General features: G+C 54.1%; 3 protein-coding genes and 1 long non-coding RNA gene across 4 annotated transcripts; 2 read left to right on the top strand and 2 right to left on the bottom strand.

The window, feature by feature from the left end:
* Positions 1-6,112: 6,112 nt before the first annotated feature.
* On the top strand, positions 6,113-24,953 carry CATSPER1 (cation channel sperm associated 1). The gene is made up of 14 exons (XM_067751347.1): positions 6,113-6,701; positions 6,860-6,967; positions 7,878-8,090; positions 9,036-9,149; positions 9,298-9,454; positions 9,698-9,789; positions 9,937-10,080; positions 10,245-10,308; positions 10,462-10,534; positions 10,672-10,732; positions 12,142-12,217; positions 14,340-14,454; positions 22,019-22,213; positions 23,219-24,953. Exons 1-14 carry the CDS (start codon positions 6,113-6,115, stop codon positions 23,228-23,230), a joined length of 2,013 nt encoding a protein of 670 aa, XP_067607448.1. The 3' UTR covers positions 23,231-24,953.
* CST6 (cystatin E/M) lies at positions 17,213-18,651 on the bottom strand. The gene is made up of 3 exons (XM_067748277.1): positions 18,412-18,651; positions 17,754-17,879; positions 17,213-17,424 (listed from the first exon to the last, which is right to left on the bottom strand). The coding sequence occupies exons 1-3, from the start codon at positions 18,649-18,651 to the stop codon at positions 17,341-17,343; spliced, it is 450 nt and encodes a 149-aa protein (XP_067604378.1). The 3' UTR covers positions 17,213-17,340.
* On the top strand, positions 18,965-19,610 carry LOC137229964 (uncharacterized). Its single transcript, XR_010945929.1, has 2 exons — positions 18,965-19,104; positions 19,196-19,610. It is a non-coding gene; the product is annotated as an uncharacterized lncRNA (long non-coding RNA).
* On the bottom strand, positions 24,475-26,197 carry BANF1 (barrier to autointegration nuclear assembly factor 1). Its single transcript, XM_067748278.1, has 3 exons — positions 26,045-26,197; positions 25,260-25,407; positions 24,475-25,002 (listed from the first exon to the last, which is right to left on the bottom strand). The coding sequence occupies exons 2-3, from the start codon at positions 25,380-25,382 to the stop codon at positions 24,856-24,858; spliced, it is 270 nt and encodes an 89-aa protein (XP_067604379.1). The 5' UTR covers positions 25,383-25,407; positions 26,045-26,197; the 3' UTR covers positions 24,475-24,855.
* Positions 26,198-26,340: the final 143 nt, after the last annotated feature.

Genomic DNA, 26,340 nt, shown 5'->3' on the forward strand with positions numbered 1-26,340 from the left:
CTTAAGAATCCTTGCTTCCCCTGCAGGGGGCGTGTGTTCGATCCCTGGTCAGGGAACTAGGATCCCACATGCCATGTGGCGCGACCAAAATAAATAAATAAATAAAATGTAAAAAATAAATAAAGTGAGAGACACGTTGCTGCCGCTTAACACTATATGTCACGAAGAAAGGGGAGCAATGTACGGTGTGCCTTTTGGATTTTGGAGCCAACGTAGGTCCCATTGGGGCAAACTGCTTTGACTCATTTTCTGGGTAACCTGTAAATCTGACAATGTTCGATCTGGATCTAAAAAAAGCTCTGCAAAAGTCCAGCCTGTGGTGCAAGCTGCCCTACCACTTGGGCAGGTGTCAGCCAAAGATGCCATGTGGCATATCTAGCAAGCCCCAATAGGAGGATCACAGCTAAGACCCATGGAATTTTTGTCATGCTGTCCTCTGCCAACGACTATTCTATCCTCTCAAAAGCAGCCTCTGGCTTGCCTCTGGGCCCTGGTGAACACTGAATGACTGATTTATGGAACACCTAGTGATTATCAGACCCAAATGTTCATCATAAACTGGGTGTTATCTGGCCCACAGAATCATGAAATTGGATTTTCACAGTTGTATCCCATTAGAAATTGAAGTGGTATATATGATACTGGGGAGAAGGTATAAATTAGCAGTTTGGGATTAACAAATACATGCTAGTACCTATAAAAGAGGTAGTCAACATGGACCTCCTGTATAGCAAGGGAGGTCTGATCCAGAAGACACAAATGAATTACATGAGCAGGTGCTTCAGCCTACCGTGATATCTGTTTCTAATGCTTCATCTCCTTTCCCTCTGTTTACACTCAAAGGCTTCAAGGGGAAGAGGAAAAAGGACAGACCTGGTTTATGGAAGACTTTGCACAGTAAGCCAGCGACAGCCAGAAGTGGACAGTTGCTGCACGACAGCCCCATTCAGAGTTGGCCCTGAAAGACGGTGGTGAAGAAAAATCCTCCCAGTAGGCAGAACTTCGGGCAATACATATATTGTCCACTTTGTGTGGAAGGAAAGAGGGGCTAAGGTGCAGATTCATATGGGCTCTTGAGCAATATCTGATGGGCTGGTCATTTACAGAGACTTGGAAAGAACACAACTGGGAACTTGATTATATGATGGTCTAGGGAAGAGGTCTGTGGATGGCTTCTTAAAATGCTCACAAAATGGAAAGTTACTCATGTCCCATGTAAATGCAATGTAAGGTAGTCAGTGCAGGAGTCCTCACTAATTGGATGAGATGACCCATTCTATAGATTCAGCCAGCCTCTTTCCTCAACTAAATTGGTGCTTTCTCAATGGACCTATCACAAAGTGGGAAGCCACCAGATTTCTATTGTCTGTATAGGAGATGTCTGTGTTCTTCGTTCAGGTTTTCACACAGTTTTTTTTTTTTTTTTTTTTTTTGCGGACACAGTTTTTTTTTTAATTAAGAAAACATTTATTGTGGTAAAATATTCATTAACATAAAATTGGCCATTTTAACCATTTTCAATGTACAATTCAGGGGCACTGAGTACACTCACACTGTTGTGTAACACTCACCACGGTCCATCTCCAGAACTTTTCATCATGCCAAACTGAGACTCTGCACCCATTAAAAAATAACTTTCCATCATCCCCTTCCCACAGCCTCTGGTAACCGTTATGTAACCTTCTGTGTCTATAAATGTGCCTATTCTGGGTACCTCATTTAAGTGGAACCATATGATATTTGTTCTTTTGTGCCTGGCTTATTTCACTTAGCATAGCGTCTTCAGGGTTCATCCATGTTGTGGTATGTTATCAGTAGTTCCTTCCTTTTAAGGCTCAGTAATATTCCATTTTATCTATGGACCACATTTGGCTTATCTCTCCACCTGTCCATGGACATTTGGGTTGTTTCCACCTCTTGGCTGTTGTGGATAATGCTGTTACAAACAGGGGTGTATGAATACCTGTTTGAATCCCTGCTTTCAATTCTTTTGGCACATACCCAGAAGTGGACTTGTTGGATCATAATCACAGGGGTTTTTTTGGTTTGGGGGAGTGGTTTGGCCACGCACGCCATACCACGTGGCTTGCAGGCTCTTAGTTCCTTGAACAGGGATGGAACCCACTCCCTCAGCAGTGAGAGTGTGGAGTCTTAACCACTGGACTGCCAGGGAATTCCCCATAATCACAGTTTTTTGTGTTTTTTTAATTAAACAAAATTTTTTTTTGGCTGCATTGGGTCTTTGTTGCTGTGCGTGGGCTTTCTCTAGTCGCGGCGAGCAGGGGCTACTCTTCATTGTGGTGCGCGGGCTTCCCATTGCGGTGGTTTCTCTTGTTGCGGAGCATGGGCTCTAGGCGCGTGGGCTTCAGTAGTCGTGGCACGCAGGCTCAGTAGTTGTGGCTCGCGGGCTGTGGAGTGCAGGCTCAGTAGTTGTGGCGCACGGGCTTAGTTGCTCCGCGGCATGTGGGATCTTCCCGGACCAGGGCTCGAGCTCGTGTTCCCTGTATTGGCAGGTGGATTCTTAACCACTGCGCCACCAGGGAAGCCCGCAGGTTTTAAACATGCTCAAGTTAAGTCTTTGTTTCATCAAGTTAACCATTTTGCAGCATCATTCTTTTCTTCATCTCCAAGAGTTTGTGACGCCTGTTCCCCCCTGTTAGGAAAGAAGTAGTGTACGTGGCAACAACAGGTTTTTGTTTGTTGGGTTTTGATTGGTTTTGTTTTTTTTCTTTTTCTTTTTTTTGGTCACACCACGGGGCATTCAAGATCTTCCCCAACCAGGGATCGAACCTGAACCCCCGCCTGTAGTGGAAGCGTGAAGTCTTAACCACTGGACCGCTGGGGAAGTCCTGGTTTTGTTTTTTTATAACAGCAGTGAAAACTCTTATGGAGCCAACTTTTGATGGAAACACCATCAGTTCAAATGCCAAGACAGTTCTTCCAAGACAGACCTTCTGATTCTAGATATGAAGAAAACATTAATCATATCTTGGCTGTTTCTATGTAAAAGCTGTTTGCCGCAGAAAAAGAAAAGTCTTGATTACCAGCATCATTTACAAATCTTAGAAGTGGCATTTATCAGTGAAATCTGTTGACTCATCAGCCTGGATAAAGAATCTGTTAGTTTTCAGCTAATTACCAAGAAAAAAAAAGAGTTCTTCAGCATCACGTGACATCAGTACGTTGTGTTGCCACTCTCTCTGAGAGTAGAACACTTACACTCTTTTGTTGAGCATCTTGCGCTAACACGTCACTCATATAATTTTACATGCCAGCATTATTGGGTTCTTTTTCTGGACAATTGGTCGGTTACAAATAACTTGCTCTTTGAGCCTTTGTACTAAATGTAGCCTATAAAAGCCTTACCCTGTTTGTTTTGAGATACGATAGGTTAAAAATCAGCACATTTATTTGTCAAATGGCTGTAATTTGTAATTTAGTTCTCTTCAATTTTCCTGAAGCCATTGCTACACTTGTAAATTGTAATTCTTCATCGCTAACCCTACCAGATTTGTCCACAGTCCTAAGCTCCTCCTCTTTCACTTCACACCTGATGATAAAACAGCATCACATGGAATCGCTAGACACATTTGTAAAACACAAACACTAATAAGACATACAATAGAAGGGCATCATATATAACTAAACAGGAAACTTGCAACAAGATATGAAATCATGCTGAAATTCACTTCTAACCTGCATAATTCATGTTTTACAGTGCTCGCATCAACAGCAAAGTGGCAGGGAGGCCGCTACGTTAAGGCAAAAATGATTTCCTTAGAAGAAAAATTTCCTCTGATTTTCTATCACACCAGAGTGTTTGCGCCCCTAAGTCAGTCATCTGCGCCTAAGGGGAGGTGGAGGGAGGTAACCAGGAGGGCGAGGCTGAGGTCACCTTCTTTACCACCTCCTATCCGGGCAATACCATGTTCACACATGATCGACAGACTTCCTGATCTCACGCTGAAAACTGAGCAAGGCCCCACCCAATGAGCACTGCAGATGGGGCTGAACAACGTTTCACAAATGGTTTCCGAGGCTGCTCGATTACTGTCCATCACTGAAAGCGCTGGCATCACACAGCACATGAGTTTCGAAAATAATGCTGAGGGTTTTTTTTTCTCATCACAAGACGGAATCCGTAAACTAGAAAGATCTCAAGGCTAATTCCGTGGTTTTGCAGAACGCAGAAATCTCTGCCCTAGAATATCGATCCTGTCTGCTTGTTGATCCATGCTCTAGCCTATAGGAACGGTGGGAAACAGAGGTTCCTGGCCCAGTGCTTTAAATCCAAGACCCGGAAGTTCTCACATTACTTCTGCTCTCACCCTTTGGCCAAGCCTAGGTGCAAGGCACCCTGGGAAATGTCATCTCTAGCTGGGAGGCCACGTGCCTGGAAGAGGAGGAGAATGGATTTGTGGAACAATTAGTAGTCCTATCACAAACTTTTGCCTTGTCTGCTACTGGCGACAGACACTGAGCCCTTTGAGGGCTTTCATCACTGGGAACATGATACCCAACGCTGCTATGGACTTGGCTGTGACCAAGCACTCAGGAAGCAGCTGTAGTCAAACGAGGGACCTGAAAGCTTCCAGAAGATTGAGCAGCTCATTTATACTCTTTGAGCCACAGTACCTTCCTCTGTAAACTGGGGGTAAATAATATCCATCCTGTGAGGTTATTGTGAGGATTATATTAAAAGTGCATACAAACCCATAGAATATACACCACTAAGAGTGACTCCTAATGTAAACTATGGAATCTGGAGGATGCTGCTGTGTCATTGTAGGTTCATCAATTGTAGTAAACGTACCACTTTGGTTGGAATGTTAATAATGTGGGAGACTATGCATGTGGTCGGGGCAAAGGCATATGGGAAATCGCTGTACCTTCCCCTCAATTTTCCTGTGAACCTTACATTGCTTTAAATGAAGTCTTGTGGGCTTCCCTGGTGGCGCAGTGGTTAGGAATCTGCCTGCCAATGCAGGAGACACGGGTTCGAGCCCTGGTCCGGGAAGATTCCACATGCCGTGGAGCAACTAAGCCCGTGCGCCACAACTACTGAGCCTGCTCTCTAGAGCCCACGTGCCACAACTACTGAACCCTGTGTGCCTAGAGCCCGTGCTCCTCAACAAGAGAAGCCACCGCAATGAGAAGCCCGCGCACCACAACGAAGAGTAGCCCCTGCTTGCCGCAACTAGAGAAAAGCCCGCGCACAGCAACAAAGACTCAACACAGCCATAAATAAATAAATAAATAGATTTAAAAAGAAAAAAGAGTTCTTAATGTAGGTCCTCAGTAAATAATGGCTGACGGTTTTATTTTAGTAATAACCCAAGAGAGGTATTTCCTCTTCATCCCTGTCAATGATGAAGGAGAGAATAACGATACTAATTAACATTTATTGTGCTGCAAGTATAAGTTTTACATATCTTAACTTTTTTGATCCTTTGAGGTAGGTGTTATTATCCCCATTTTACAGAGGAAGAAACTGAGGCATAGGAAGATTAAGCAGCTAGCCCACGGCCACACACCTACTTACAGTGGAGTTGGGCAGTTTGAACCTTAGAGCCAGTTGGTATCTAGGTACAACTGGGGACTAGACCATTTGGCTTCTTGAAGTTTTTTCCAGTAACAGAGCTAAACTTGCTAAAGCAACTGCTGGGGCCTATGGCGTCACCCCAGAATTCTCTGTCCAGCTTTCCCATTGACCTGCTGGGTCACCTTGGGCCAGTCCCTTCTCCTTTCTTGACCTCAGTTTCATCCTTTTACATTGAGGAGGTTAGACACACCGATCCTTGATTCTGGACTGTAGCCCAGGAGGAGGCATTTGGGAATTAGGTCTACTAAGGGGCCTGTTTGTGACATCATAGAGGGGAGAATTCCGTGAGAAGTCAGGCTTTCCTAGCAGCCCCAGTGCCACGGCTTAGGCGAGAAAGGCAACCCAGGAAGGGCTCTTAGGCCCACACCTTGAGCTTTCCTCAACCCGGGGTTCACAGCATAGTCATGGATCAACCCTCGACGGCTGAAAAGGCTCAAAGTGAGGCAGACACTGATGACTCGGCTGTGTTCTCTCACCCCAGTTCACCAACCACACACCACAGGCCAGGCCATGGTGGAGTCCACCGCCATCACCGAAGGGTGTCCCGTCCCCATGGTGAGTCCCACCATCATGGCATATCCCCTCATCGTGATGGATCTCAAGACTTCCATGACAATGCCTTCTCCCGCCATTCCCACCGCTTCCACCGCTCCTCATCCCTCTTCCCGGATACTTCCTGTGGCGCTTTCATCTCCCACCATTCCTATGGTGAGGACCACTGTGATGACGAGCACCACCACAGTAGCAGGAGACATCACGGGAGGCCCCACCAACAGAGGGAGTCCTACCACCACGGGAGACTCCAGCAGCACAGGGAGTCCCAGCACCATGGTGGGTTTCACCACCACAGTGAGGTTTCCCACCATAGTGGGCTTTATCACCAAGGTGTGCCTTACAACCATAGAGACTTCTCCCACTCTGGTAGCCCTGCCCAGCACAGTGAGGCCCATCACCATGGCGGGCACCACCATCATGAAGCCCATCACCACGGAAGGCCTGCCTCCATGGGGTCCTACCACCATGACGAGCACCAGCACAGAGAGCACCAGCACGGTGCACATCCTCGTGACTACCTCCACCGAGAGCACCGCTATGGGGAGTACCGTCGTGGTAGCTCCCAACTCTTGGGCCCACACACATCCCACAGTGCGGCCTCAGCCTCCCTCGGCTCTGCCTGTTCTCGTCAAGTAACCCCCCAACCTAGCAAGCCAGACAGACAGAGCTCAGCCTTCAGCTTGGCTCGTTCCCTGAACACAGCGTACTCACACCCTGCCCAGACCTCCAGCAAAGTCCATCCTCGGGGCTCCTCCTCTAAAACCTCGGAAAGCTGGCCCGAAGAAGACGAGCAGATTCAGAAGCACAAAAGTGAGTCTTGGCTTGCCCCCCACCCCCCAACTCCAGCTGCCTGGCCCAGATTCCAGACCTGAGTCGGGCCCTGAACGTCCTTCCGCAGATCACGAGGCTTGCTCTCACCTGCAGGTGTATCCCATTGGCTATTCACTCGCCTGACTGTTCACCATCCAATCTTTTATTCCTGGGATTTGGCACTTCTCCAGACTGTCGGTTGTTGGTTCATGCAGTCACTGCTTTATTCATTCGCATGTTCACTTCTCGAACATTTCCTCTTCTCTAGTATGAAAGCTGGGGGTGATCACTTATACAGCCAATCCCAGACTACCCAGTGAGAGGGGTCTAGCATCCGTATCAGAACATTTACCACCGTGGATTCTGTTTGTCCATGTTTCCCCCACTGAACTGTGAGCTTCTTGAGGCCAGAGGCTGGAACCAGTGCCTGAATGAGGGCCTGGTTAGAGGGCAGGGAGGGACTTTGGCTGTTAACATATGATCCCCCAAACTTGGCCCCTGGTAGTTCCATAAACACGGCATCAGCTTCACAAACAAGCAGTGAGGGATGAGTGTCTAATTGTTTGTGGGCAGAAAAGTCAGCCAACAGGGGTGACGTTTCAGCAGAATCTTGGAGGGAGAGGGAGAGTTTACCAAGAGGATGGGGTGGCGAGGAGGATGCGGTCTTCCGTGTGTAAGTTGCCATGTGACTTAAAGAAAAGCATGGAGGTGTAGGAGCGTGAGCTCAAGCAGACCTCAAATCCCAAGCAAGCTGGCACCTGTCAGGGAAAGGGTCAAGCCTGCGGCTCCTATACCAGCGCAGGACTAGCATGGTGGCACCTGAGTGAGCTCATGGCAGGCAGGCCTGGGAGGGAGACCGGATCGCCGTGTCCCCTTCCCCCATGGGCTTGGCTTTCTGGCCCTTTCACAGCTGGCCGAGCCCCACGAACCCACAAGAAGCTGCACACTGTGGACCTCTTCTATTTGTTGTGGGAGAAATTAAGCCACCTCATGTGGGGCCTTTCGAGAATGCTCAGGAAACTGACTGACTCCTTGGCCTTTGAAGCCTTCGTCGTCTTCATCGTCTGCCTCAACACCATCATGCTCGTGGCCCAGACCTTCGCTGAAGTCGAGGTCCGGGGTGGTAAGAGCCAGGGAGCCCTGTTCACATGGAGAAGGCCACTGATGTTGTCCCAAGCCTCCCGTGGGCCGGATCAAGTGCCGGGGGATTTATATCGCTTATCCCATTTGATCCTCACCCTGGGAAGTAAGCGGCATTGCCCAGCAGTAGAGTGAGGCTCAGAGAGTTTTGCTGAAGTCAACCAGCCCACCAGAGGCAGAAAAGCCCAATAAATTTGAGGTTTGCTGTTTTGGACTATAGCCACCAGGTGGCGCATCAGCTCTAAGTACGCTGCTTTGCGGGAAGGATGCCCAGAACCCAGGTCAGCTGCAAGGGCCAGGAGACTGTGCAAGCAGGAGGCCCTGGAGGGATGAGGGTGGGAAACCTGGGAAGATGGTCCCTAAAACCCTGGGGAGCAAAGTGAAGGTAAGGACCTGCCACAGGGCCCATAAACTAAGGAGAGAAGAAGAGTGATGTTTCTTGCAAGCTGTTTCAGGCTCCATTCTAAGCCCTTTACTCTGTGAAAAGCAATTTTTTTTTTTTTTTTTTTGCCGTACGCGGGCCTCTCACTGTTGTGGTCTCTCCCGTTGCGGAGCACAGGCTCCAGACGCGCAGGCTCAGCGGCCATGGCTCACGGGCCCAGCCGCTCCGCGGCATGTGGGCTCTTCCCGGACCGGGGCACGAACCCGTGTCCCCTGCATCGGCAGGCGGACTCTCAGCCACTGTGCCACCAGGGAAGCCCGTGAAAAGCATTTAATGCTTGTGAAAATTCTATCAGGCAGACTGTTATTATCACCATTTTATAGGCAAGAAGAGTGAGTCACAGAGCAGTTAAAACACACAGCCATTGGGCAGAGTCAGCTTCTCCCTAAATGGCTGAGTGTGAGGTTCCAGTGGGGAGGAGGAAGGAGAGGCTGGGTTGCTGGGGAGACCCCTGAGTGAGACCCCCCTCCCCCGTGTCCCCCACAGAGTGGTACTTCATGGCCTTGGACTCCATCTTCCTCTGCATCTACGTGGTGGAAGCTGTGCTCAAAATCATTGCTCTGGGCCTCAAGTATTTTTTGGACCCCTGGAACAACCTGGGTGGGTAGGGATGGGGCGTGTGTGTGTGTGTGCGTGTAGTGGGAGCCCCTGAACTGCCCAGGGGCGACAGGAGCAGGGGGTGTTGGCACTGGGAGGTCTGTGAGCCTGGGCAGGAGCCCATTACACCCAGGTGCCCCTGTTTCTGTAGATTTCTTCATCATGATCATGGCTGTGCTGGAGTTCATGCTCATGCAGATCAACTCTTCCTCCATGCGCGTGGTCTACAACCAAAGCATCTTCCGCATCTTCAAGGTCTTCAAGAGCCTGCGAGCCTTGCGAGCTATCCGGGTCCTGCGGAGGCTCAGGTCAGCGGACCCACGGCTGCCCACAAGGAGGCTGCAGACTCCAGCCGGCTTTTCCTGCCATCCACTAGGATCAATCTCTTTATTTTCCAGAGAGGGTCTGGGACACCCCCCGCCCCAAGTCACTAGCAAATCAGGGACCTCCCACCCCTGTAATCAGCAGTCTGAAAGCTGTAATCAGCTCCAACTGCTAGACACTGATCCCCACCCCACTGACTCAGCCTCTTTCTCAACCTCTGCCCACAGCTTCCTGACCAGCCTCCAGGAAGTGACCGGGACCCTGGCCCAGTCCTTGCCGTCCATCACCGCCATCCTCATCCTCATGTTCACCTGTCTCTGTATCCTGTGCCACGGGGGCTGGGGTGGGAGAGTGAGATGTTGCAATGGATGGAGTTGGGGGGAGAGACCAGGAACTGGGGGTGGCAGGGAGAGAGGAAGAAGGGGAGAGAGGACCCTTTGAGCCTGGTTTGGTCCTCAACAGCCAGTCCTGTTCTCTGTGGTGTTCCGGGCACTGTTCCGCTACTCTGACCCCAAGCGCTTCCAGAACATCTTCACCACCATCTTCACCCTCTTCACCTTGCTCACCCTGGACGACTGGTCCCTCATCTACCTGGACAGCCGAGCCCAGGGTAGGGCAGGCCTCAGGCTGGGTGGAGGGCAGGGGCTGGCTGAGTGGGCAGACCCTGAGGGCTCAGTTACCCCATCTGAAAAGTGGGGCTTCTGAGCCTTGCTGGCAGGGGTGTGGTGAGGACCGGCAAGGAACTCACAGCTCGAACGACCCCCTCTCTCCCAGGCGCCTGGTACATCATCCCCATTCTCATGATATATATCATCATCCAGTACTTCATCTTCCTCAAGTGAGGCCCCCACGCCTGTGCTCCCCAGCTTCACTTCCCCCAGCCTAACCCCGGGGCATCCCCTCCCCTCCCCTCTCACCATGGCTCTGCCACGATGAACCCAGAGGAGGGTTCAGGGCCTCCCCTCCAGCCTCCTCCTGTCTCCCGCCCCAGCCTGGTGATTGCCGTCCTGGTGGATAACTTCCAGATGGCCCTGCTCAAAGGCCTGGAGAAAGTGAAGCAGGAGGTAGTGAGGGAGTGGGGCAGGGGGACGAATCAGGAAGACACGGGGAGGGGGACACATAAGCTGGAGGGAAGGAAGGAAGGTGCTCCAGGGATGGGCAGACATGGGACGCTGGCAGAACTGAGGCCTCTTCTTCGCAGAAGGCCTCCCAGATCCATGAGAAGCTACTGGATGACTCACTGACAGAGCTCATAGAAGCAGGTACCAGCAGCCTGCTTCTTCCCAGGCAGGCACAGAGCTCCAGGCTCAGCCTTATTTATTTATCTACCTATCTACCTATTTATTTATTTATTTTTGGCCATGCTGCGCGGCTAGAGGGATCTTAGTTCCCCAACCAGGGGTCAAACTCAGGTCCCGGCAGTGAAAGCGCCAAGTCCTAACCACTGGACCTACTGCCAGGGAATTCCCGACGCCCAGGTTTAGAGTCTTAGAACCTGACACTCAGGAGAACTTTCAGAGCTTAGAACTTCGGTCCAAAAAGCTCCATGACTAACCGTCAACAACCAATTAAACTGATAGTCAATTCTTGAAAGACCCATTTGCAAAACAGCTAATTAGCCAAATTATGATTCACCAAACGTTCGTTTCTGTTAATAACGTACAAAGTTTGTAGCAGTTGGTCTTATATGAAGTGGCTTCAACTGTTTTTGAGGCTTTTGTCAAGGTGTTATACCCACTTGTCCAGAGTCACTCAAAGTGTCTATAAAAATTGAGTCTATAAAAATGAAGTTTTCTGTACATGTTCATCTTTACACACCTGACTTCCTGGGTAAATAGATTTTGAGCCAATTGCTTTGCCTCCTGCTTAAAGACCTTCAGAACTTTAGAATCTGAGCTCCAGAATCCCAGGATCATCAACACCAGAGGACTAAGGGCCCTCAGGGGTCACCTGGACCCCCACCTGCCCGCTCCATCATGAACACTCAGTGCAGAAAAGCTTAAGCAAAAAGAGGAATTAACTGTCTTAAATTATTAGCAACTTGAGAGTTCATGGGCTTTCAGGAACGGCTGGATCCAGGACCCAATGATGGTTGAGATTTGGTCTCCTTCCAGTTCTCTGCTCTGTGGCTCTCTGTGTGGTTTTGTGCTTAGGGTGCTCTTCCTTTGCGGTGGGAAAGTGACCACCTGCAACTCTAGTCCCAAATCCTCACAGTTTAAGTATCCCAAGCTCTCCCAGCAGGGGTCCCCTTCTCCCACCGGTTCGAACAACATCCCAGAAATGAATCTCCTTGGCTCAGGTTGGTCACCTGCCTATTTCTGAACCAATCGCTATGGCTGAAAGGATAGGCTATTCTGCTTGGCCAGGCTTGAGTCATATGTCCTTAGAGCTGGGGGGTGGGGTCAACCCCAGCTAGGCAACGTGCACCGAAAGGGGTGGGAGTGGTTCCCCAGGAAAATTGGGAAACTTTTACCAGAAGAAGAGGGAACGCATGCTGGATGGGCAAACAAACAAAACACACTCCATGCCCGGAGAAACAATCTCTTTGGGGTCATCCTGGACAAAAACCCCTTTAGCTCCTGTTTGACTATCTCCATGACACACGGGGTTTCCTCCACCTTCTCTCAATCCAGGCAGCGTCTTGACCTCCCCCTTCTTTCCCTACATGCAGAGCCTGAAGAGGTGATAAGTGGACACACTATACAGAAGCAGCTCATTGAGAAAAAATTTGGAGGCATGACTGAGAAGTAAGGAGATGCAAAGGGAGGGGAGGCCTCAGGTCTAAGGGGAGAGGTCCGGGGGCCAGACCGGTGGACCGCCGTGGGAAAGGGGCATTGCCCGCCTCTCTGGAAGGGCGGTAGAGCCCTAAGGCTTATGTAGAGCCTGTGGGTGGGATGTAGAGGCCTTGAGTGGCTTCTGCTCACTCAGAGTCACCTGGTACCACCAAGAGAATCCCACCAGCAGCACCTGAAGGGCCACGAGAGCCCCTCTGAGGCCGAGGGCCCAGGGCAGGGGCAGCGGACAGAGGCTGCAGGAGCAGGGGTTCTGCTCATTTTTTGCTCCAGAAGCATCCCTGATCCTTGCTCTGGGCCAGGTTCTGCGAGGACTCCAGAGGCCCAAAGCGGACACAGACTAGCACCTGCCCGTGAGGGCCCCCTCTAAAGACCTTGGCGGGGCCACGTAGGGTGGGTGGACTCCAGCCGGCTTCAGGGATGGGGAGGGTGGGTCGGGAAACAGCTTGGTAAAGGCCTGGGAGGCAGATGTCAACGCGAGTGGCCGGCTGGGCCAGGACAGCTGGGGACTAGTGGCTGTGCTCATGGCCAGGGGTCCTTGGCACAGACTCCTGCGCCCTGGCTCTCAGGCCTGGCTCCCCAGAGAACCAGCCTGACTGCTGGCACCTTCCAGGCTCTTCTTGGCCACCGACAGAGCTTGAGCGCCAAGCCCTCCATGATCACGGCCCCAGCCCACACCTCCAGCACATCCTGGCTTTACGTACAGCACAGCACAGCACATACTTCTCCACCTTCAGGCCTTTGCCCACACTGTTCTCTCTGCCTGGAATGTTCTCTGGCTGCCAACACCAGGCTCAGGTGATCAAGAGCCGGAAAAGCTGAGATCCAATCCTGCTCGTTTCATCTCCCGGCCGCCCTCCCGGCCGCCCTCCCGGCTGCCCTCCACGTTCCAGATCCTGGTACCTTGGCCTGGGCTCCTCTGTGATGCTTTCCCTGGGGGTTTCTCGGCCTCCAAACTCTTCTCCACTGGCCCACCTCCACCTCCACTGAGAGTGGTCTTGTTTTTGTTGTTTAGTTTGTTTGTTTGAATCTTTTTTTTCTTCCTTCCTTTTTCTTTTTAATGATTTAGAGACTGATCTTTGTTAAAAGTAGTTTTGGCTTTCCCTGCCTTCCCCGAGTTTACAGCCCTACAAGGCCTCCTGTCTCCCTTAGCTTAAGGTCCGGGCGCCCTGCTTTGACCTCCCCTGGATGTCTCCACCTTGAATTCATCCGTCCCGAGGTGCACTCCGGCCCCCAGTACACTCCCTGCTGCTCACAGACCTTGGCGCACCAGAAACCGGGTCTGAGCTCAGCAAACCCTCAAGTGTCTTTCAAGCTCAGCTCAGTGACGCTTCCTCCAGAAGCCTTTCCTGATCCCCAGTACTTGGGTGAGGTTTTCCTCCTCTGGGCCCCTCGATGCCCTCTGTTTATACTTATCACAAGTGTAAACACCCTTGGTTTGCTTTCCTGGCTCTGCCACAGACTGAGCTTCTTAAGGGCAGCGGCTGTTTCTTATTTGTTTCTATGTCCTTGGAGCACCATGCAGTGTTCATTGATTTCAGGGTTATATGATGGCTGGATTGATAAGACAGGCTGGCAGTGAAGGAGTTAATGAATGGGTAGTGGGTGGGGCTGGGGGTTTAGGTGGATGGCTGACTGTGAAGGGGTGGGGGGCGGGGCCGGGGAAGAGCAGGTGGATGGAGGGATAGGTGAGTGAGGGAAAGGGCGGGGCGGCCCCATGGGTGAGGAATGGCTAGATAGACGGGCGGGGATGCGGGTAGGTGGTTGAGCGGGTGCAGGAGTCAGCATGGGGTAGCTTGGACACATGGAGGCATGGGCGGTTTGGAGGTGAACAGTTTAATCGTCAGAACCCTCTATGGTACCGGCAGCTGGTGGCAGCAGGGGCGCGGATATGTGGAAAAGGAAATATACCGTGGAGGGCCACACACAGAGAAGTGGCGCCCGTGGCTGGAAATGGAGGCATGGGGTGCTGTGAGTGGGGGGAGAAGGGGGCTCTGGGGGCTGAGATGGCCCAGCCTTGCCTCCCCCCTGCCCCCTCCCACTTCCCCCCTCGCCCCCCCCCACCCCGTGCCCTCAGGCAGCGGGAGCTCCTGTTCCACTTCCTGCAGCTGGTGTCCGGGGTGGAGCATTACCAGCAGAAATTCCGCTCCCAGGCAGCTGTCATCGATGAGATTGTGGACACCACGTTTGAGGTGAACCAGGCAGGACCTGGGAGGAGCCAGATGGAGGGGGAGGGCACTGGAAGGCCGGGCCTCGGGGGCTTTGCCTGGAAGCCGCCCTGAGTAACAGTGGTGTGGGCCTCTGGGAGGCAGAGGGCTGGCGCCATCACCTGTCACCCACCCCGCAGGCTGGAGAGGAGGACTTCAGGAAGTGATCCCCAGAGTGGCAGCCCGAGTCCAGGCTTCAGCCTCTGGCAGGCTCTCCCCCGGGTCGGGCCAAGTCCCCATCTCTGCTGGAAAGATCACTGGGCCTGCAGGGCTGGGCCCCAACAGAGCTTTAAAACCCCAGGTGGCTCCGTGTCCTCCCTGGCTGGGCCCGAGCCGCAAGGGAACCTGTGGGCCTGCACGCACGTGCATCCTCGAGCATGTGTGTGCGAGTGTTTCAGGTGAAAGGCTCTGTCCTTGGATCCCTCCCTGCCCCACTGGGGCCTGGCATCCTGGCCTGGCAGGGCCTTAACAGCAGCCAGCGGGGTGACGTGGCATGTGGGCCAGGCTCAGTGCTGGAGGGAGAGGGAGCGGTCACCCTGCTTTGGGGAGGGAGGCCCGTCTGGCCCAGGAGACAGGAGAACAAGAACAGGACGGTTGTCAGGGCCCGAGGGACCAGGATGCTCCAGAAACGAGGTCTCAGAGCCCAGGGCTACCGGCACCGTCAGCATCCAGCAGAAGGGCGCCAGCTCGATGCGGGCAGCCTGAGCTCGGAAGGCAGAGGCCATCGCCATGCCCTGCCCTGCCTGGGGTCAGGCTAAAGAGCCTCAGTGAGGGGAGGGAGGGTGGAGGCTGCTCAAGTCCTTGTGGCCTCGGGGTGGGGGGCCGGGTGTGTGTGGAGTGGACAAGCCTCTGTTAGAGGGAAGCAAGGGATGAGTTCCCCTGCTTTTAGCCTGAGCCTGGGCAGGATGCCCAAGACGGCGGCGGGGCACTGAGCACTAAGTCAAGCCCAGCCAGAGGGAGGGAGGCCTCCCACCAGATGGGGAGTGAAGCTGGCAGAGTGAAGCTGGAGGGGATCGGGACGGAACGCAGGAGTGGGAGCTGAGAGGTGACAGACAGTTTTGCCAGCCACCCCCCTACCTCCAGTGCGGACCAGACAGTGGTGACGTCTACGGGCCCCCGGACAGAAGCAGCGCGTCTCCTCCCTGGCCCGGCCGAGGGTGCGGGCTGGCCCAGGGCCCGGGCATTGACTGTGCGGAGGAAATGCCATCTGGGATTTGGGCACAGATTCCGGGGGTGGAGAGGCCACCCGGCCTCACCTCACCCCACCACCTCACACACTGATTCAACAAGCATTTCCTGCCACTTCTCACCCCGTGGCAGCCACTCAGGAGGCTCCTGCTGGGTGGCACATGGGAGCTCTTCCAGCGGCTGCCCCACCGCAGGCCCCCGGGCTGTCTGCGAGGCCATATCCGACAGGCTTGAGCCGCTGGGAGGCTGGAAGTTTTCCCTCCATCCCTCATTCCTGTCACACTCAGCCCCTCAAGCTTCCAGGTGGGAATCAGTTCATTTGCCATCTCCCCATCGCCACCCCATATGGCCTCCCAGGGCTCTAGAGGGCAGGGCCTGGGAGCTGGGGCTGTTCCTCAGTAAGTGCCAGCATTGGCAGGGAGCCAGGCACGCACGAGGCCTGGCCGGCCGGGCCCTAGGGTGCTCTCCACAGCCACCCTGTCCAGCCGCCTGGGCCTAGGGGTACCCACACCTCGTGCTCCCACAGGATCTGCTTCCTGCCCATCCTGTCTCAGGCGTGGGTGTGTGTCTGTGCATCTGAGGAACAGCTCCGGCTGGGGCAGGTGTGTACCTGGGGCTGTGTGTTTTGGGGTGTATTCTCCAGGTTATCCTCGGGATGGGGGTATTGCTTCTGTGTGTGTGTGTTTCCGGTTTGCTAGGTTATGTGTGTCTTTTTCTGGGTATATGTGTGGTGTCTGGGAGCAATCTGAGGGTGCATGGTGGGTTTATGTGTCTGTCTGGTGTCTTGCGAAGTTCTGGATGTGTGTGTGTGCATGTGTAGTGAGCGTTAATTCCAGCCACAAATTCAGGTGCGCAAAAAATGTTCCATCTCTTCTTTAAATGACATTGAATTGCATCTGTCCCCTTATCCCTCCTACGGACAGTGGATTTGACCTCGGTCCCCTTCGCGCTCCCTGCCAGCCCCTTGCAGGCGTCTTGCTCAGGACAAAGCACTGGGGAGTCCTTCCGGCATGTGGTCCACAGGGTCCAGCCTTCGTGGTCTCTTGCCCTGCAGGGGCTCTGCCATGTCTGGGCCACATGCTGGTATAAGAATCTCACAGGCTGAGAGCTCAGTGCACTGGGGCCAGGCTGGCTAAAACTCTCACGCGCCACTCTGAGTCGTCCTGGCAACTGAGAGGAAGCAGAACTCAGGTGCGGCTCAGAGCCTTCACTGGCTCCCGTCCCTTTCCAGTCTTGGGGCATCATCCCTCTCCTGTGACTTTGTCTCCGAACCCATAACTCTGCCAATATTGGGAGTCTCTAGAGGTTCGTTCCTCTACGTCTGTGATGCTGGGGTGTTCGGGGGACCCCAAATTTGGGAGCTGAACTTTGCACCCTTAGCACCGTCTGGGCTGAGACAGCAGAAGCTCAGCTGTGGGTGGTGTGGGCACCCTGTCAGGGGGGTGTTGGGAGCTGGAGGGGGGTGTTGGGAGCTGAAGGGGGGTGTTGGGAGCTGCCGAGAGTGGGACTGGGGAACAGGAGAGGGAGGAAGAGTGAGGCACTCAGAAGAGACCAATGCAAGAAGCAGTGCTAGCAATTTATTGCTACATATATGGTCCAGGAACCTGACATGCCCTCCACCGACGCGCTCACTCCTGCCCAGACCCGCCCGCTCCCTCCCTCACCCAAGCCCACAGGGGTCTACTACAGGGTCACACAGTCGTGCTTTAGAAGTTGGAAGGAGTTCTGCCAGGGAACCGTAAGGATCTCAAAGTCACAGAGCAGCTTCTGCAAATAGATCATGAGGAAAGAAGGAGGGGTGAGCCCAGGCCCCAGGCCGCCTGCTGCCCACAGTCAGCCCTGTGCCTGCGGTGCTCCAGGATGCAAGGAGGAACATCAAGTTAGATACCAGGACCAGAGCCCAGATCTTTCCAGCCCAGCCCCTCACTCCAGGGGGAGCCCCAGTCTGCTCCTCTCTGCACCTCACACTGCTCTCAAGGCTGAGTCATCCAGGAGGCAGGGACAGGGCCAGCCAGACCGATTCGAGCTGTACAACCCGAGGGCCCGGCCGCTGGCCACTGGGTGAGCTGATGCCTGGCTGGGGGCAGGGCTGTTACCTCCTGCTGCACCCCTGCGGCCAGGGGGCAGGTGGTGAGGTCTATGTGGTCTCCAGCCATGGCATTCTTCCGACAGGCCGTGCTCCCCATCTCCACGGTCAGGTAGTACTTGATGCCCGCCACCAACTGAGGCAGAGGTGGGGGCAGGTCAGGGGTGCCGGGGGACAACCTTTGACCTGGACCTCTCACCTCCCTCCATTTGCTCCCATCTCCCATTACCTTCCCTAAGACATATCCGGCACACTGCCTTTGGGATTCAGGTCTGGGAGGAGGGGACAGGAAGGATGGGGAGGGGGCGGCAGGCAGTTCTGGTGGGGAGCCCTGGGGAGAGGGGCAGAGACTGGGCCACGCAGGAGGCTGAGACCCAAGTCCACACAACTGCCCCATCTCCCTCTCCCCCCCCTCCCCAACTCGCCCATCCCGGCAGGGACTAGTGTGAGGCTAGTGAGGTAGCCATGCAAATTCAGGGTTGGATCTTATTCGAAATTTAGATATTCTGTTCCGCAAGAAGTTTTGGCATTAATTGGATTTTGAAAAATATGTTGTATTAAAATGCCATGCTGATTACTCTTGTGTCGCCCCCTCCATCTGCTGCCCGGCTGGGGTCGCGCTCGCCTCCCACGGCCCGGCCCCGCCCCGCCCCGCCGGCCGGGCGCACCTGGCTCTGCGCCCGGAGGATGGTGGTGTCGCGGAAGTAGTAGACGCTGTTGCTGCCCATGTTGTAGCTGGCCATGGCCGCCTGCGTCGCCTTCCGCACCTGCGGATCGTTGGGCGACAGGTCCTGCCGCTCTCCGACCTCGCGATCCCCCGGCCGGGCCCGGGCGTCGCGGGGCAGCGCCAGGAGGCAGAGCGCGAGCAGGGCCAGGCCCAGCGGCAGCAGAAGGCTCGGACGCGCCATGGTTGCCGGCGTCGGTGTCCAGCCGCGGGCCCGCGCCGCTTTTACGGGCTGCGCGGCCCCGCCCGGCCCCGCCCGCCGCGTGCCTCCACCGGCGGGGAGGGATCGCCGGGCCTGGGCAAGGCCGCCTTCCGGGCGCCGAGGGGGACAGCGGACAGCCCCGAGCACACCTGTGTATCACGACGCTGCGTGCCCTCCAGGCACACCTAGTCCGGTGAGGGCAAGGGCAAGGACAGCCCCCAGCAACAAGTGCCACCAGTGGGACAGTTCACAGAGGCCCATCACGTGTGAAATACCAACAACAGCTACCAGCAAGCTCTTAACTGTCTCCACTGTGTAGCCTTGGAGAAGTTACTTAACTCTCACGGCCTCAATTTCCGCCTCTGTGAAACGGGTTGCTGTGAGGATTCAATAAGTAAAGGGCTTAGGGGAGGCCAGGAGCTGTATAAACAGCAGGTAAGTAGGAGATGTTACTGCGCCGAGCGGGACAATGTTTAACCCTCACAACCAGCATGATGTGGGGATCAGTAATGTTTCCACTTTACAGAGGAGTGAACAGGAGAAAGAGGGAACGACTGATTTTGCCCAAGGACACCGACTGGCAAAGAGTAAACGGTGACACTGGCTTTTGAGCCCCAGCAGTCTAAGCCAAATCTGTGCTCTCAAGCCAGACTGAACCCAAAGAATGAGAACTGGCCAGAAGGAGGTGTGTGGGTGGTCCCAGCTCTGCCGTTTACTGCCGGGGGGGCTTCCAGCAAGTCCCTGGACCTCTGGGAGCCTCAGTGTCCTCATCTGAAGAAATGTGACAACTCTTGTCTTCTAAGGTTGTGCTGACAATAATGGCCTGAGACTGGGTCACCCATAGGTAAACTGGGCCTGTGCTGGAGGTACCAGCAATATAGGGCTATGATGTTTTTTGGAATAATCTGACAATCTATAAAAAACAGCATTGAAGTAGTCAACACGGGAAAAGTGTGGCTTTTGTTGGGATGTTTTAGAATTAGTATTTTAGAGTTCAGGGTCGTTTGTACTTTTAATCACTTGTTGCCAGGGGGAGGTGGGGCTTTTTGCTCCTGGGACACAAAGATCTTATTAGTGCTTAGGGCCTCCAAGGATCTTACCTGGGGTTTGGGACAGGCTGTGGTTTTCAGTACCCAACAAAGTGTTGGTGCTTAAAAGTGTTGGTGCTTAATAAGTGGTAGCTATGATTGTGATGAATATTATGAGAAAGCATCCAGCATCCCCCCCCCGGCACCCCCACCAATTCTCGGCCTCTCAGAATCCCAGGGCCAGGAAAGGCACTGATTTCTCCCAGGGAGACCAGGACCAGTGTGGTCACTGCCAGTCCAGCTACTACCCCACCCCCTCAGCCCAGCTGTGAAAAACAACCTTTGGATGCCAAGGGACAGTCTCAAGTTTGTTGTGGGCTCAGGTGTCTGCCTTAAAGGGACAGACCCATTTGTGTGAGAGCTGGCAAGAGCTTGGCTTGATGAGGAGGCCAAGGTCAGGCAGGAGCCCAACCCGAGAGAAGCTGGGAGTGGGGGAGTAAGAGGCCCAAGCCCGCAGCCCAGGGGAGAGGTGGAGAGGTAGCCCCAGGGGGCCAGGAGTCTCCTTGGGTTCTCCCGGATCTGCTCTCCTGTTACTTGGAACTCAGCTGTGGCCACACTTAAACTCCAACAGCTCCCTGGGAAATAAGCCAAGGCCCAGTCTCTGACTCACCAAGGGCCAGTGGGTCCCCAGCTCACTTGCCCCTACTCTACCTGTTATTCCTTTGTGCTGACACCAGCAAATCTTTTGCATGCCAACCTAACAATTTTCAAAGACTTTTCACCCACTGGTCTGTTCTCGTAAGCACCCTGAGTAAGCATCATCCTCATTTTGCAGATGAAGAAAGTTAATCAGAGAGGTCAGGACACTTGTCTAAGGTCACTCACTCAGCTAGAAGTGGTGTCCTGGTGAGAAAAGAGGGATGGGGAAGGGAAATTAACAATTATCGGGCTCCTGATATGAGCCGGGCCTTGCACCAGGGACTCAACATATGTTCTCTCATCCTCATAACAGCTCTGCAGAAGCAGTGATTATTACTTTTTACAAGGAGGAAATGCAGGGTCAAAGGGGAAGGGTCAGGGGTGGGCGCTGGGGGGCAACCATGTGCCAGCATCCTAGTGTGTGAGTTCTGGACCACTCCACAGGGATATGAGGTCTGCTGTGCAGAGGGACGCTCCCTGGGGGTGCGGGTGCCCCGGGAAGGGTTTTCCCAGGGCTGGGTCTCATCTGGAAAAGAGTCTTAGCCTGGACTCCATTCATGCTTAGTCTGGACCACTCTGGCTTCCAGAAGGAGGCCTGGGCCAGGTTTGAGCTCGGATGGGCCATCCCCACTGGCCACAGGACACGGCTTTCAGTTTTGCTGTGACCCAGACATCCCAACCCGGGTTGCCCACGGCACCCCTCTCTTGTCCCTGGCTGATGGGTCTTGCTGGCCAGGGTGGGCCCTCGATATCCCCTTCACCCCAGGATCATGTTACCCCGGGCCTTCACGCTGCTCCCAGAACCCTCTTCCTTGAACCTTAAGCTGGGCCGCAGTTATTCCCTGCCCAGGGCTCGTCTCCCCTTTCCTGATGGATCATGTCCTGGAAAAGGGGCTGTGTGGCAAGGAAAGCTGCGATCCGACCGTGATTAAAGCTGCCCTCTGGGGAGGAGCTCTCCCAAGTGCCCTGGGTTTTGCGTTCATTAGCTGGTTGAATCGTCACAAACGTGCACCAGCTGACAGACGAGGAGACTGAGGCTCAAAGCAGTGAAGCAACTTGTTCCAGGTCGCACGGAAGGAACTGAGCACAGAGCCAGGCCTGGTGGGCTCTTTCAAGCTACCATCCTTCAAGGCCAGAAGTGACAGTAGAGAGAGCCCTGGGTCCCTGCAGAGAGGAGGCAACATGGAAGGGGGGTGCATGTACTTCACACCTTCTGGGCACGTACTTCACACGTACGCGTGTGACGGTCACGAGCACGTACTTCACACCTTCTGGGCTGCTACTGGGGCAGGTGGCAAGGTGAGTCTTGGGCTTGGGTTTGCCCTGTAGACTCTCCCTACTTCCTCCCCAGGGGCAGCAGGACCCCTTCAGGACCCCAGAGTTCATGGGTTGGGTCCACCTCAAGCTTTGGGGCAGATCTGAGAACTCGTGATAGACTGGTTCAGGGCGTCAAGCTCTGGCTCGGGTGCAGCAGGGAGAAGGAAAACTGGGTCAATATTTGCTGATTTCCAAGCCCACCCATGTCTCCGGCCAGGCACATCCTGTCAGGCAGTGCGGGCTGACATCTAGATAACCCACCTCCTACCCATCCCCACCCAGGTCTGCTTTCTCCAACGTTCCAGGCCTCGTTCCCTTTGTCCTGCTGGCCGAGGTGGGGCTGGGTCTCTGAGAGGCTGCTGTCACAAGGAACATTCCAGATGCCATTGGTCTCCTACAGCTCCAGGACTGATGCGGGAAGTTGGGTGCGACACACGAAGAAGACCAGATTGAGGGTTCGGGGCCCACCAACCTGTCACAGATACTGCCTGGGCCCGAGGGTGAGGTGAGAAGGCAGGCTTCAGCCCCCTCACAGACAAAGCCTGTGCGTGAGGCAGGGAAGCCTGTCCCACAGGGCTCCGCTGGGCGGCCCCCAGCAACCAGCAGGGACAGGAGCCACAGGAAGGGTGTCGTGGAAGAGGAGGGAGTCTCCATTACCTCACAGAGTGCCAGTGACCATGTGGCAGTACCAAGGCTGAGCAGGGAGAGGCCATGGCCCTGCCCAGCCCCTGCCTAAGCACACCAGGCCTGTGTGACAGCATCACAGCACATGGGTCAAGGCTGAGGGGACTCCAAGGTGACCCTGGACCCAACGAGAGTAACATCAGAAACACAGTATGGCCTGAAACTCCAGGGACAGCCCACATTACCACCTCAGTCTGGTCTTCAGACTGGCACCCTCCCAGGCAGCAGCCTGTTAACACAAGCTGGGCCCAGGTCCGGCCACCTGGTGACCTTCCAGGGGGGCTTCTCACACTTCCCAGACCCAAACTTGCACTGAACCTTCATCTCTACTAATAACCATCATACTTTCTGAGTAATCACCTACTTGCTGTATCCTCAGGTCTTTTTGGTTTCCCTTTTATCTTTCTTCTACTGCTCTGAGACGTAGCTAATGTGCAGAGAAGTACACAGAACGTATCTGATCACCACCACACAGGTCAAAAAGTGGAAACTGCCACTCCCGGCCCCAAGTGCTCCCAGGCATTACACCCACCTCCCTCCCCCAAAGGCAATCACTCCCAACTTCTTTTTCTTTACCATCAACTTCTGCAATAAGCATTTTTTTTCCCCCTCTAGTTTTACCACCCACGGAGATCCCTACATAGGGATCCAGCTGGGGGCCCTTATATACAAAGCTGCTGTGAAGTCGCTCAAGTGCTGGTGCAGGTGTGCGTGTCTTCAGTCACAACCCTGGGAGCGGAATTGCTGGCTCACAGGGTCTTCAGTTTTACTGGCAAACGCCCTTTTCCCCAACTGTTCATACCAATTTACACTCCCACCAGCTGGGTATCTGATCCTGTTGCTCCACTTCCTCATCGGCACTTGGTATCGTCTGACTTACAACTATACGTGAGCGTATAATGGCATCGTGTTTGCATTTCTGACTACGAATGTGATTGAACACTTTCTAACAGGCTTATTTACCACTTGGGGATTCCTCTGTGGCTGCCTTCCACGTCTTTCACCCATTATCCTGTTGTGTTGTCTGCTTTTTCTTGACTGCAGCTCTGAACTTGCTCTAGAGAGTCCTTTGTTGTCGATGTGTGTTGCAAATATTTCCAACCATGGGTTAGGCTCCTCACTCGCTTTATGGTATCTTTAGATGACGGAAGTTTCTATAATGGAGTTGAACTTATCAACTTTTTCTTAATCTTTCCCTACCCTGAGATCATGAAAATCTTCTCATATTATCGCAATGTTTGTATTTATTATCTGTCATTTCTCTCCTCACCAGACTGTAAACCCTCTGAGGATAAACAAAGCTGCTGTGAACATTCGCTGAGGTGCCAGTGCAGGTGTGCCGGTGTCCTGAACAATTCCAGCACTGCATCTGATCCTTACAGCATCACTTTCCAGGAGGGGAAACTGAGTCACAGAGAGGCCAAGCGCCATGACCAAGGAACACAGGGCTCTCAGGTTTCCATATTATGTTTTGAGGACCAGTCTTCCTCACCCGTAGAAGAGGAAACAGTCACTTGTTATTGTGAAAGAAACAAGTGTTTGCAAAGATCTTAGCTCTGGACCTAGTTCATACCAAATCTTCAACGAAATAAAGATGAAAATATACCAGAAAAAAGTGTATCTCACTCAAGCCCCTACCCCAGTTGTGATGCTCACATTCTTTCTGCCTCCCTAAGAGAACAGGGCAGACTGCAAGAGCCCTGCCCACTCCTCCCAGAGGCCAGGAGGGCACAGGACAGTTGGCAGGTAAACCTTCACCCACATCCCAGCCACCCTTTTCCTAGTAGCTCTGACTGCCACTGACTTTTCCACCAGGTGCTACCTAGCCCAGCTGTTGACCACATGGACATCTGGATCCCAGGAAGGGATCAACCCACACTCTCTCCCACATTACTAAAGGACTGAGACACGCCAAGCCACCTGCCCAAGGCCCGTGTGGCCAGGATGGCTGCCCTCCAGAGTGGGAAGGAAGCTGCCAGTTTCGATCTGCACTGATAAGGAGGGGAGCAAACCTGGTCACTCCCGGAGGAATAGGCCACTCCCAGCCCGCCTGCTTCTCATATACAAAGCCCAGTCATGAAGGCCACTGACTTTATTGATTTAAAAAACTTTACAAGGACAGTGACTGTTTTGCCAGAAAGAGGGCCAAATGGCATAAAACAGACCAGAGGTGGGAGCAGGGGGGCGGGGACAGGGCCAGGAATCACTCAGAAAAGCTGGTAACTGCTGTCACGAAACTGGCAGGGAAAGGAAAAGGGGGATGCATGCAAGGATAAGAATTCCAAAAAAGTTGAAATGGTGAGGGGAGAGAACTCCCAAAAGACCCTGGAGTCCATGGGACGTGCGCACGACAACAGCAATCTTTTCCTTTGTAGAGGACGGGGGAGGAGTCCTCACTTGGCTGCAAACTCTGGAGACTCAGTGCTGGGGCTCGGGGTCGGGGGCTCCCCAGAGAGCATCACAAGAACGCGTCGCACCACTCTCGAAGGCACCCGAAGCAGTCCCGGGACTGCTTGGCGTTCGCACCGCACGTGTCCTTCAGCCATTCCCGGAAAAGATCTTCATCTTTCTTTAGCACCAGAAACTGACCAAGGACCACATAGGCCTGCAAGATGGGCAAAGCAAAAGGCGGGCTGCTGAGCGCTCTGTAGGACTAAGACAAGAAGGCCACTTCCGTGCCGCTCCCAGCACAGGAGCCCAGGAGCCCAGGAGCCGGGGCAGGCGCCAGCCTGCGGGCTCTGCAGATCTCACACCACCGCCCATCCCCAACAGGTACACGCACTCTCCTCACTCCCCAGCTGCGGGGAAGCACTGTAGTCGGCCACCCCCAGCCCTCCCCGGCTGCACGCAGCCGCCCCACACCTTGTCAAAGCCCCTTTCCTCCAGCTTCTTGCCCAGGACTTCGCCAATCCCGGCCAGGCTTCCCACTGGCTTTTCCCCCATGGGCTCTGCCACGAAGTCTCGGTGCTTTTGGGAGGTTGTCATCTTGATCAGGCTTAATCTGGGAATCCTAAGAAAAGGGAAGTTACGGCTAAAAACCCGGGAACTCTCGAAGGCCCACTGGCAATCTCACAGTAAAAGACAACTAGAGCATCCGTTAGAAAGGCTTTCTCGACTTCCCCCAGTTTACGGATGAGAAAGGTCTCTGCCACTCCCTGCGGGAGCTGCGTTTTGATACCGCCCCACAGAAGAAACTATCCTGCCTTAACAGGTGGCGCACGCAGGACAAAGAGCGTCGCTCAGTACCCAGAGCCCATCCTAAAGCTGTCACTGCTCTGTAACCTTGGCTGGGCAAAGGCGGCACTGACCCAGAATGGAACGACCACCTGGTCCGAAAAGCAAATGAAGGGCTCTCCCACCCGCCCCACTGGCTGTTCACAGAGCGAAGGCGTAGCGGGAGCGCACACACCCGCTCAGCCAGCCCCTCAACCTCCACGCCACCAGCCCCCTCCGCGTCCCACGCCGCCGGGCCCGCCCCAAACGCGCCGCGCCCCGCCCCCTCCCCGTGCCGCAGCGAGCCCTCCCACAGGGCACGTCCGAAAGCACATCCTCTGGCCCGTCGCAGCACTTGCGGCCCCTCCTCTCTCCCTCCTCCCTGCGCCTCCTCCGACCTCCAGCCCGGGCCTTGCTCCGCGGCTCGCACTCACCCACAGCTCCGGTTCCGTAACGGGTTCTCCCGCCACCCGGCTGCTCCCGCCGATCCCTCAACCCACTAGAACTTTCTTCCACTTCCGCTTCCGGGTCGATTCAAGGGCCGCCTTAAAAAAAAAATCTACATTGGGCACTTCTAGCCGCTTAGAATCACCGAGTTGAGGCACCCCCCCGGGACCTCGAGGGCGGCCTTAGTAGGCGCTCCTTTCCGGTTCCTTCGCGGGAGGCCGGGCTGCCTTCTGTGGTCTCGCTTCTCGGGAAGCATTTCCGGTCTCAGGGAGCAGAGGTCTGT

This window comes from Pseudorca crassidens, chromosome 9 (assembly GCF_039906515.1).
Source record: "Pseudorca crassidens isolate mPseCra1 chromosome 9, mPseCra1.hap1, whole genome shotgun sequence".
Lineage (NCBI taxonomy): Eukaryota > Metazoa > Chordata > Mammalia > Artiodactyla > Delphinidae > Pseudorca > Pseudorca crassidens.

Excerpts from the sequence above, each read along its gene's own strand:
- CATSPER1 (XM_067751347.1), top strand. The coding sequence starts at position 6,113 with ATGGTGGAGTCCACCGCCATCACCGAAGGGTGTCCCGTCCCCATGGTG. Across the intron at positions 9,455-9,697 it reads CGGGTCCTGCGGAGGCTCAG|CTTCCTGACCAGCCTCCAGG; the intron begins GTCAGCGGACCC and ends CTCTGCCCACAG. Across the intron at positions 12,218-14,339 it reads TTTGGAGGCATGACTGAGAA|GCAGCGGGAGCTCCTGTTCC; the intron begins GTAAGGAGATGC and ends CCGTGCCCTCAG.
- CST6 (XM_067748277.1), bottom strand. The coding sequence starts at position 18,651 with ATGGCGCGTCCGAGCCTTCTGCTGCCGCTGGGCCTGGCCCTGCTCGCG. Across the intron at positions 17,880-18,411 it reads TCCTCCGGGCGCAGAGCCAG|TTGGTGGCGGGCATCAAGTA; the intron begins GTGCGCCCGGCC and ends CCTCTGCCTCAG. Across the intron at positions 17,425-17,753 it reads CCGCAGGGGTGCAGCAGGAG|AAGCTGCTCTGTGACTTTGA; the intron begins GTAACAGCCCTG and ends ATCTATTTGCAG.
- BANF1 (XM_067748278.1), bottom strand. The coding sequence starts at position 25,382 with ATGACAACCTCCCAAAAGCACCGAGACTTCGTGGCAGAGCCCATGGGG. Across the intron at positions 25,003-25,259 it reads AGGAAAGGGGCTTTGACAAG|GCCTATGTGGTCCTTGGTCA; the intron begins GTGTGGGGCGGC and ends CCCATCTTGCAG.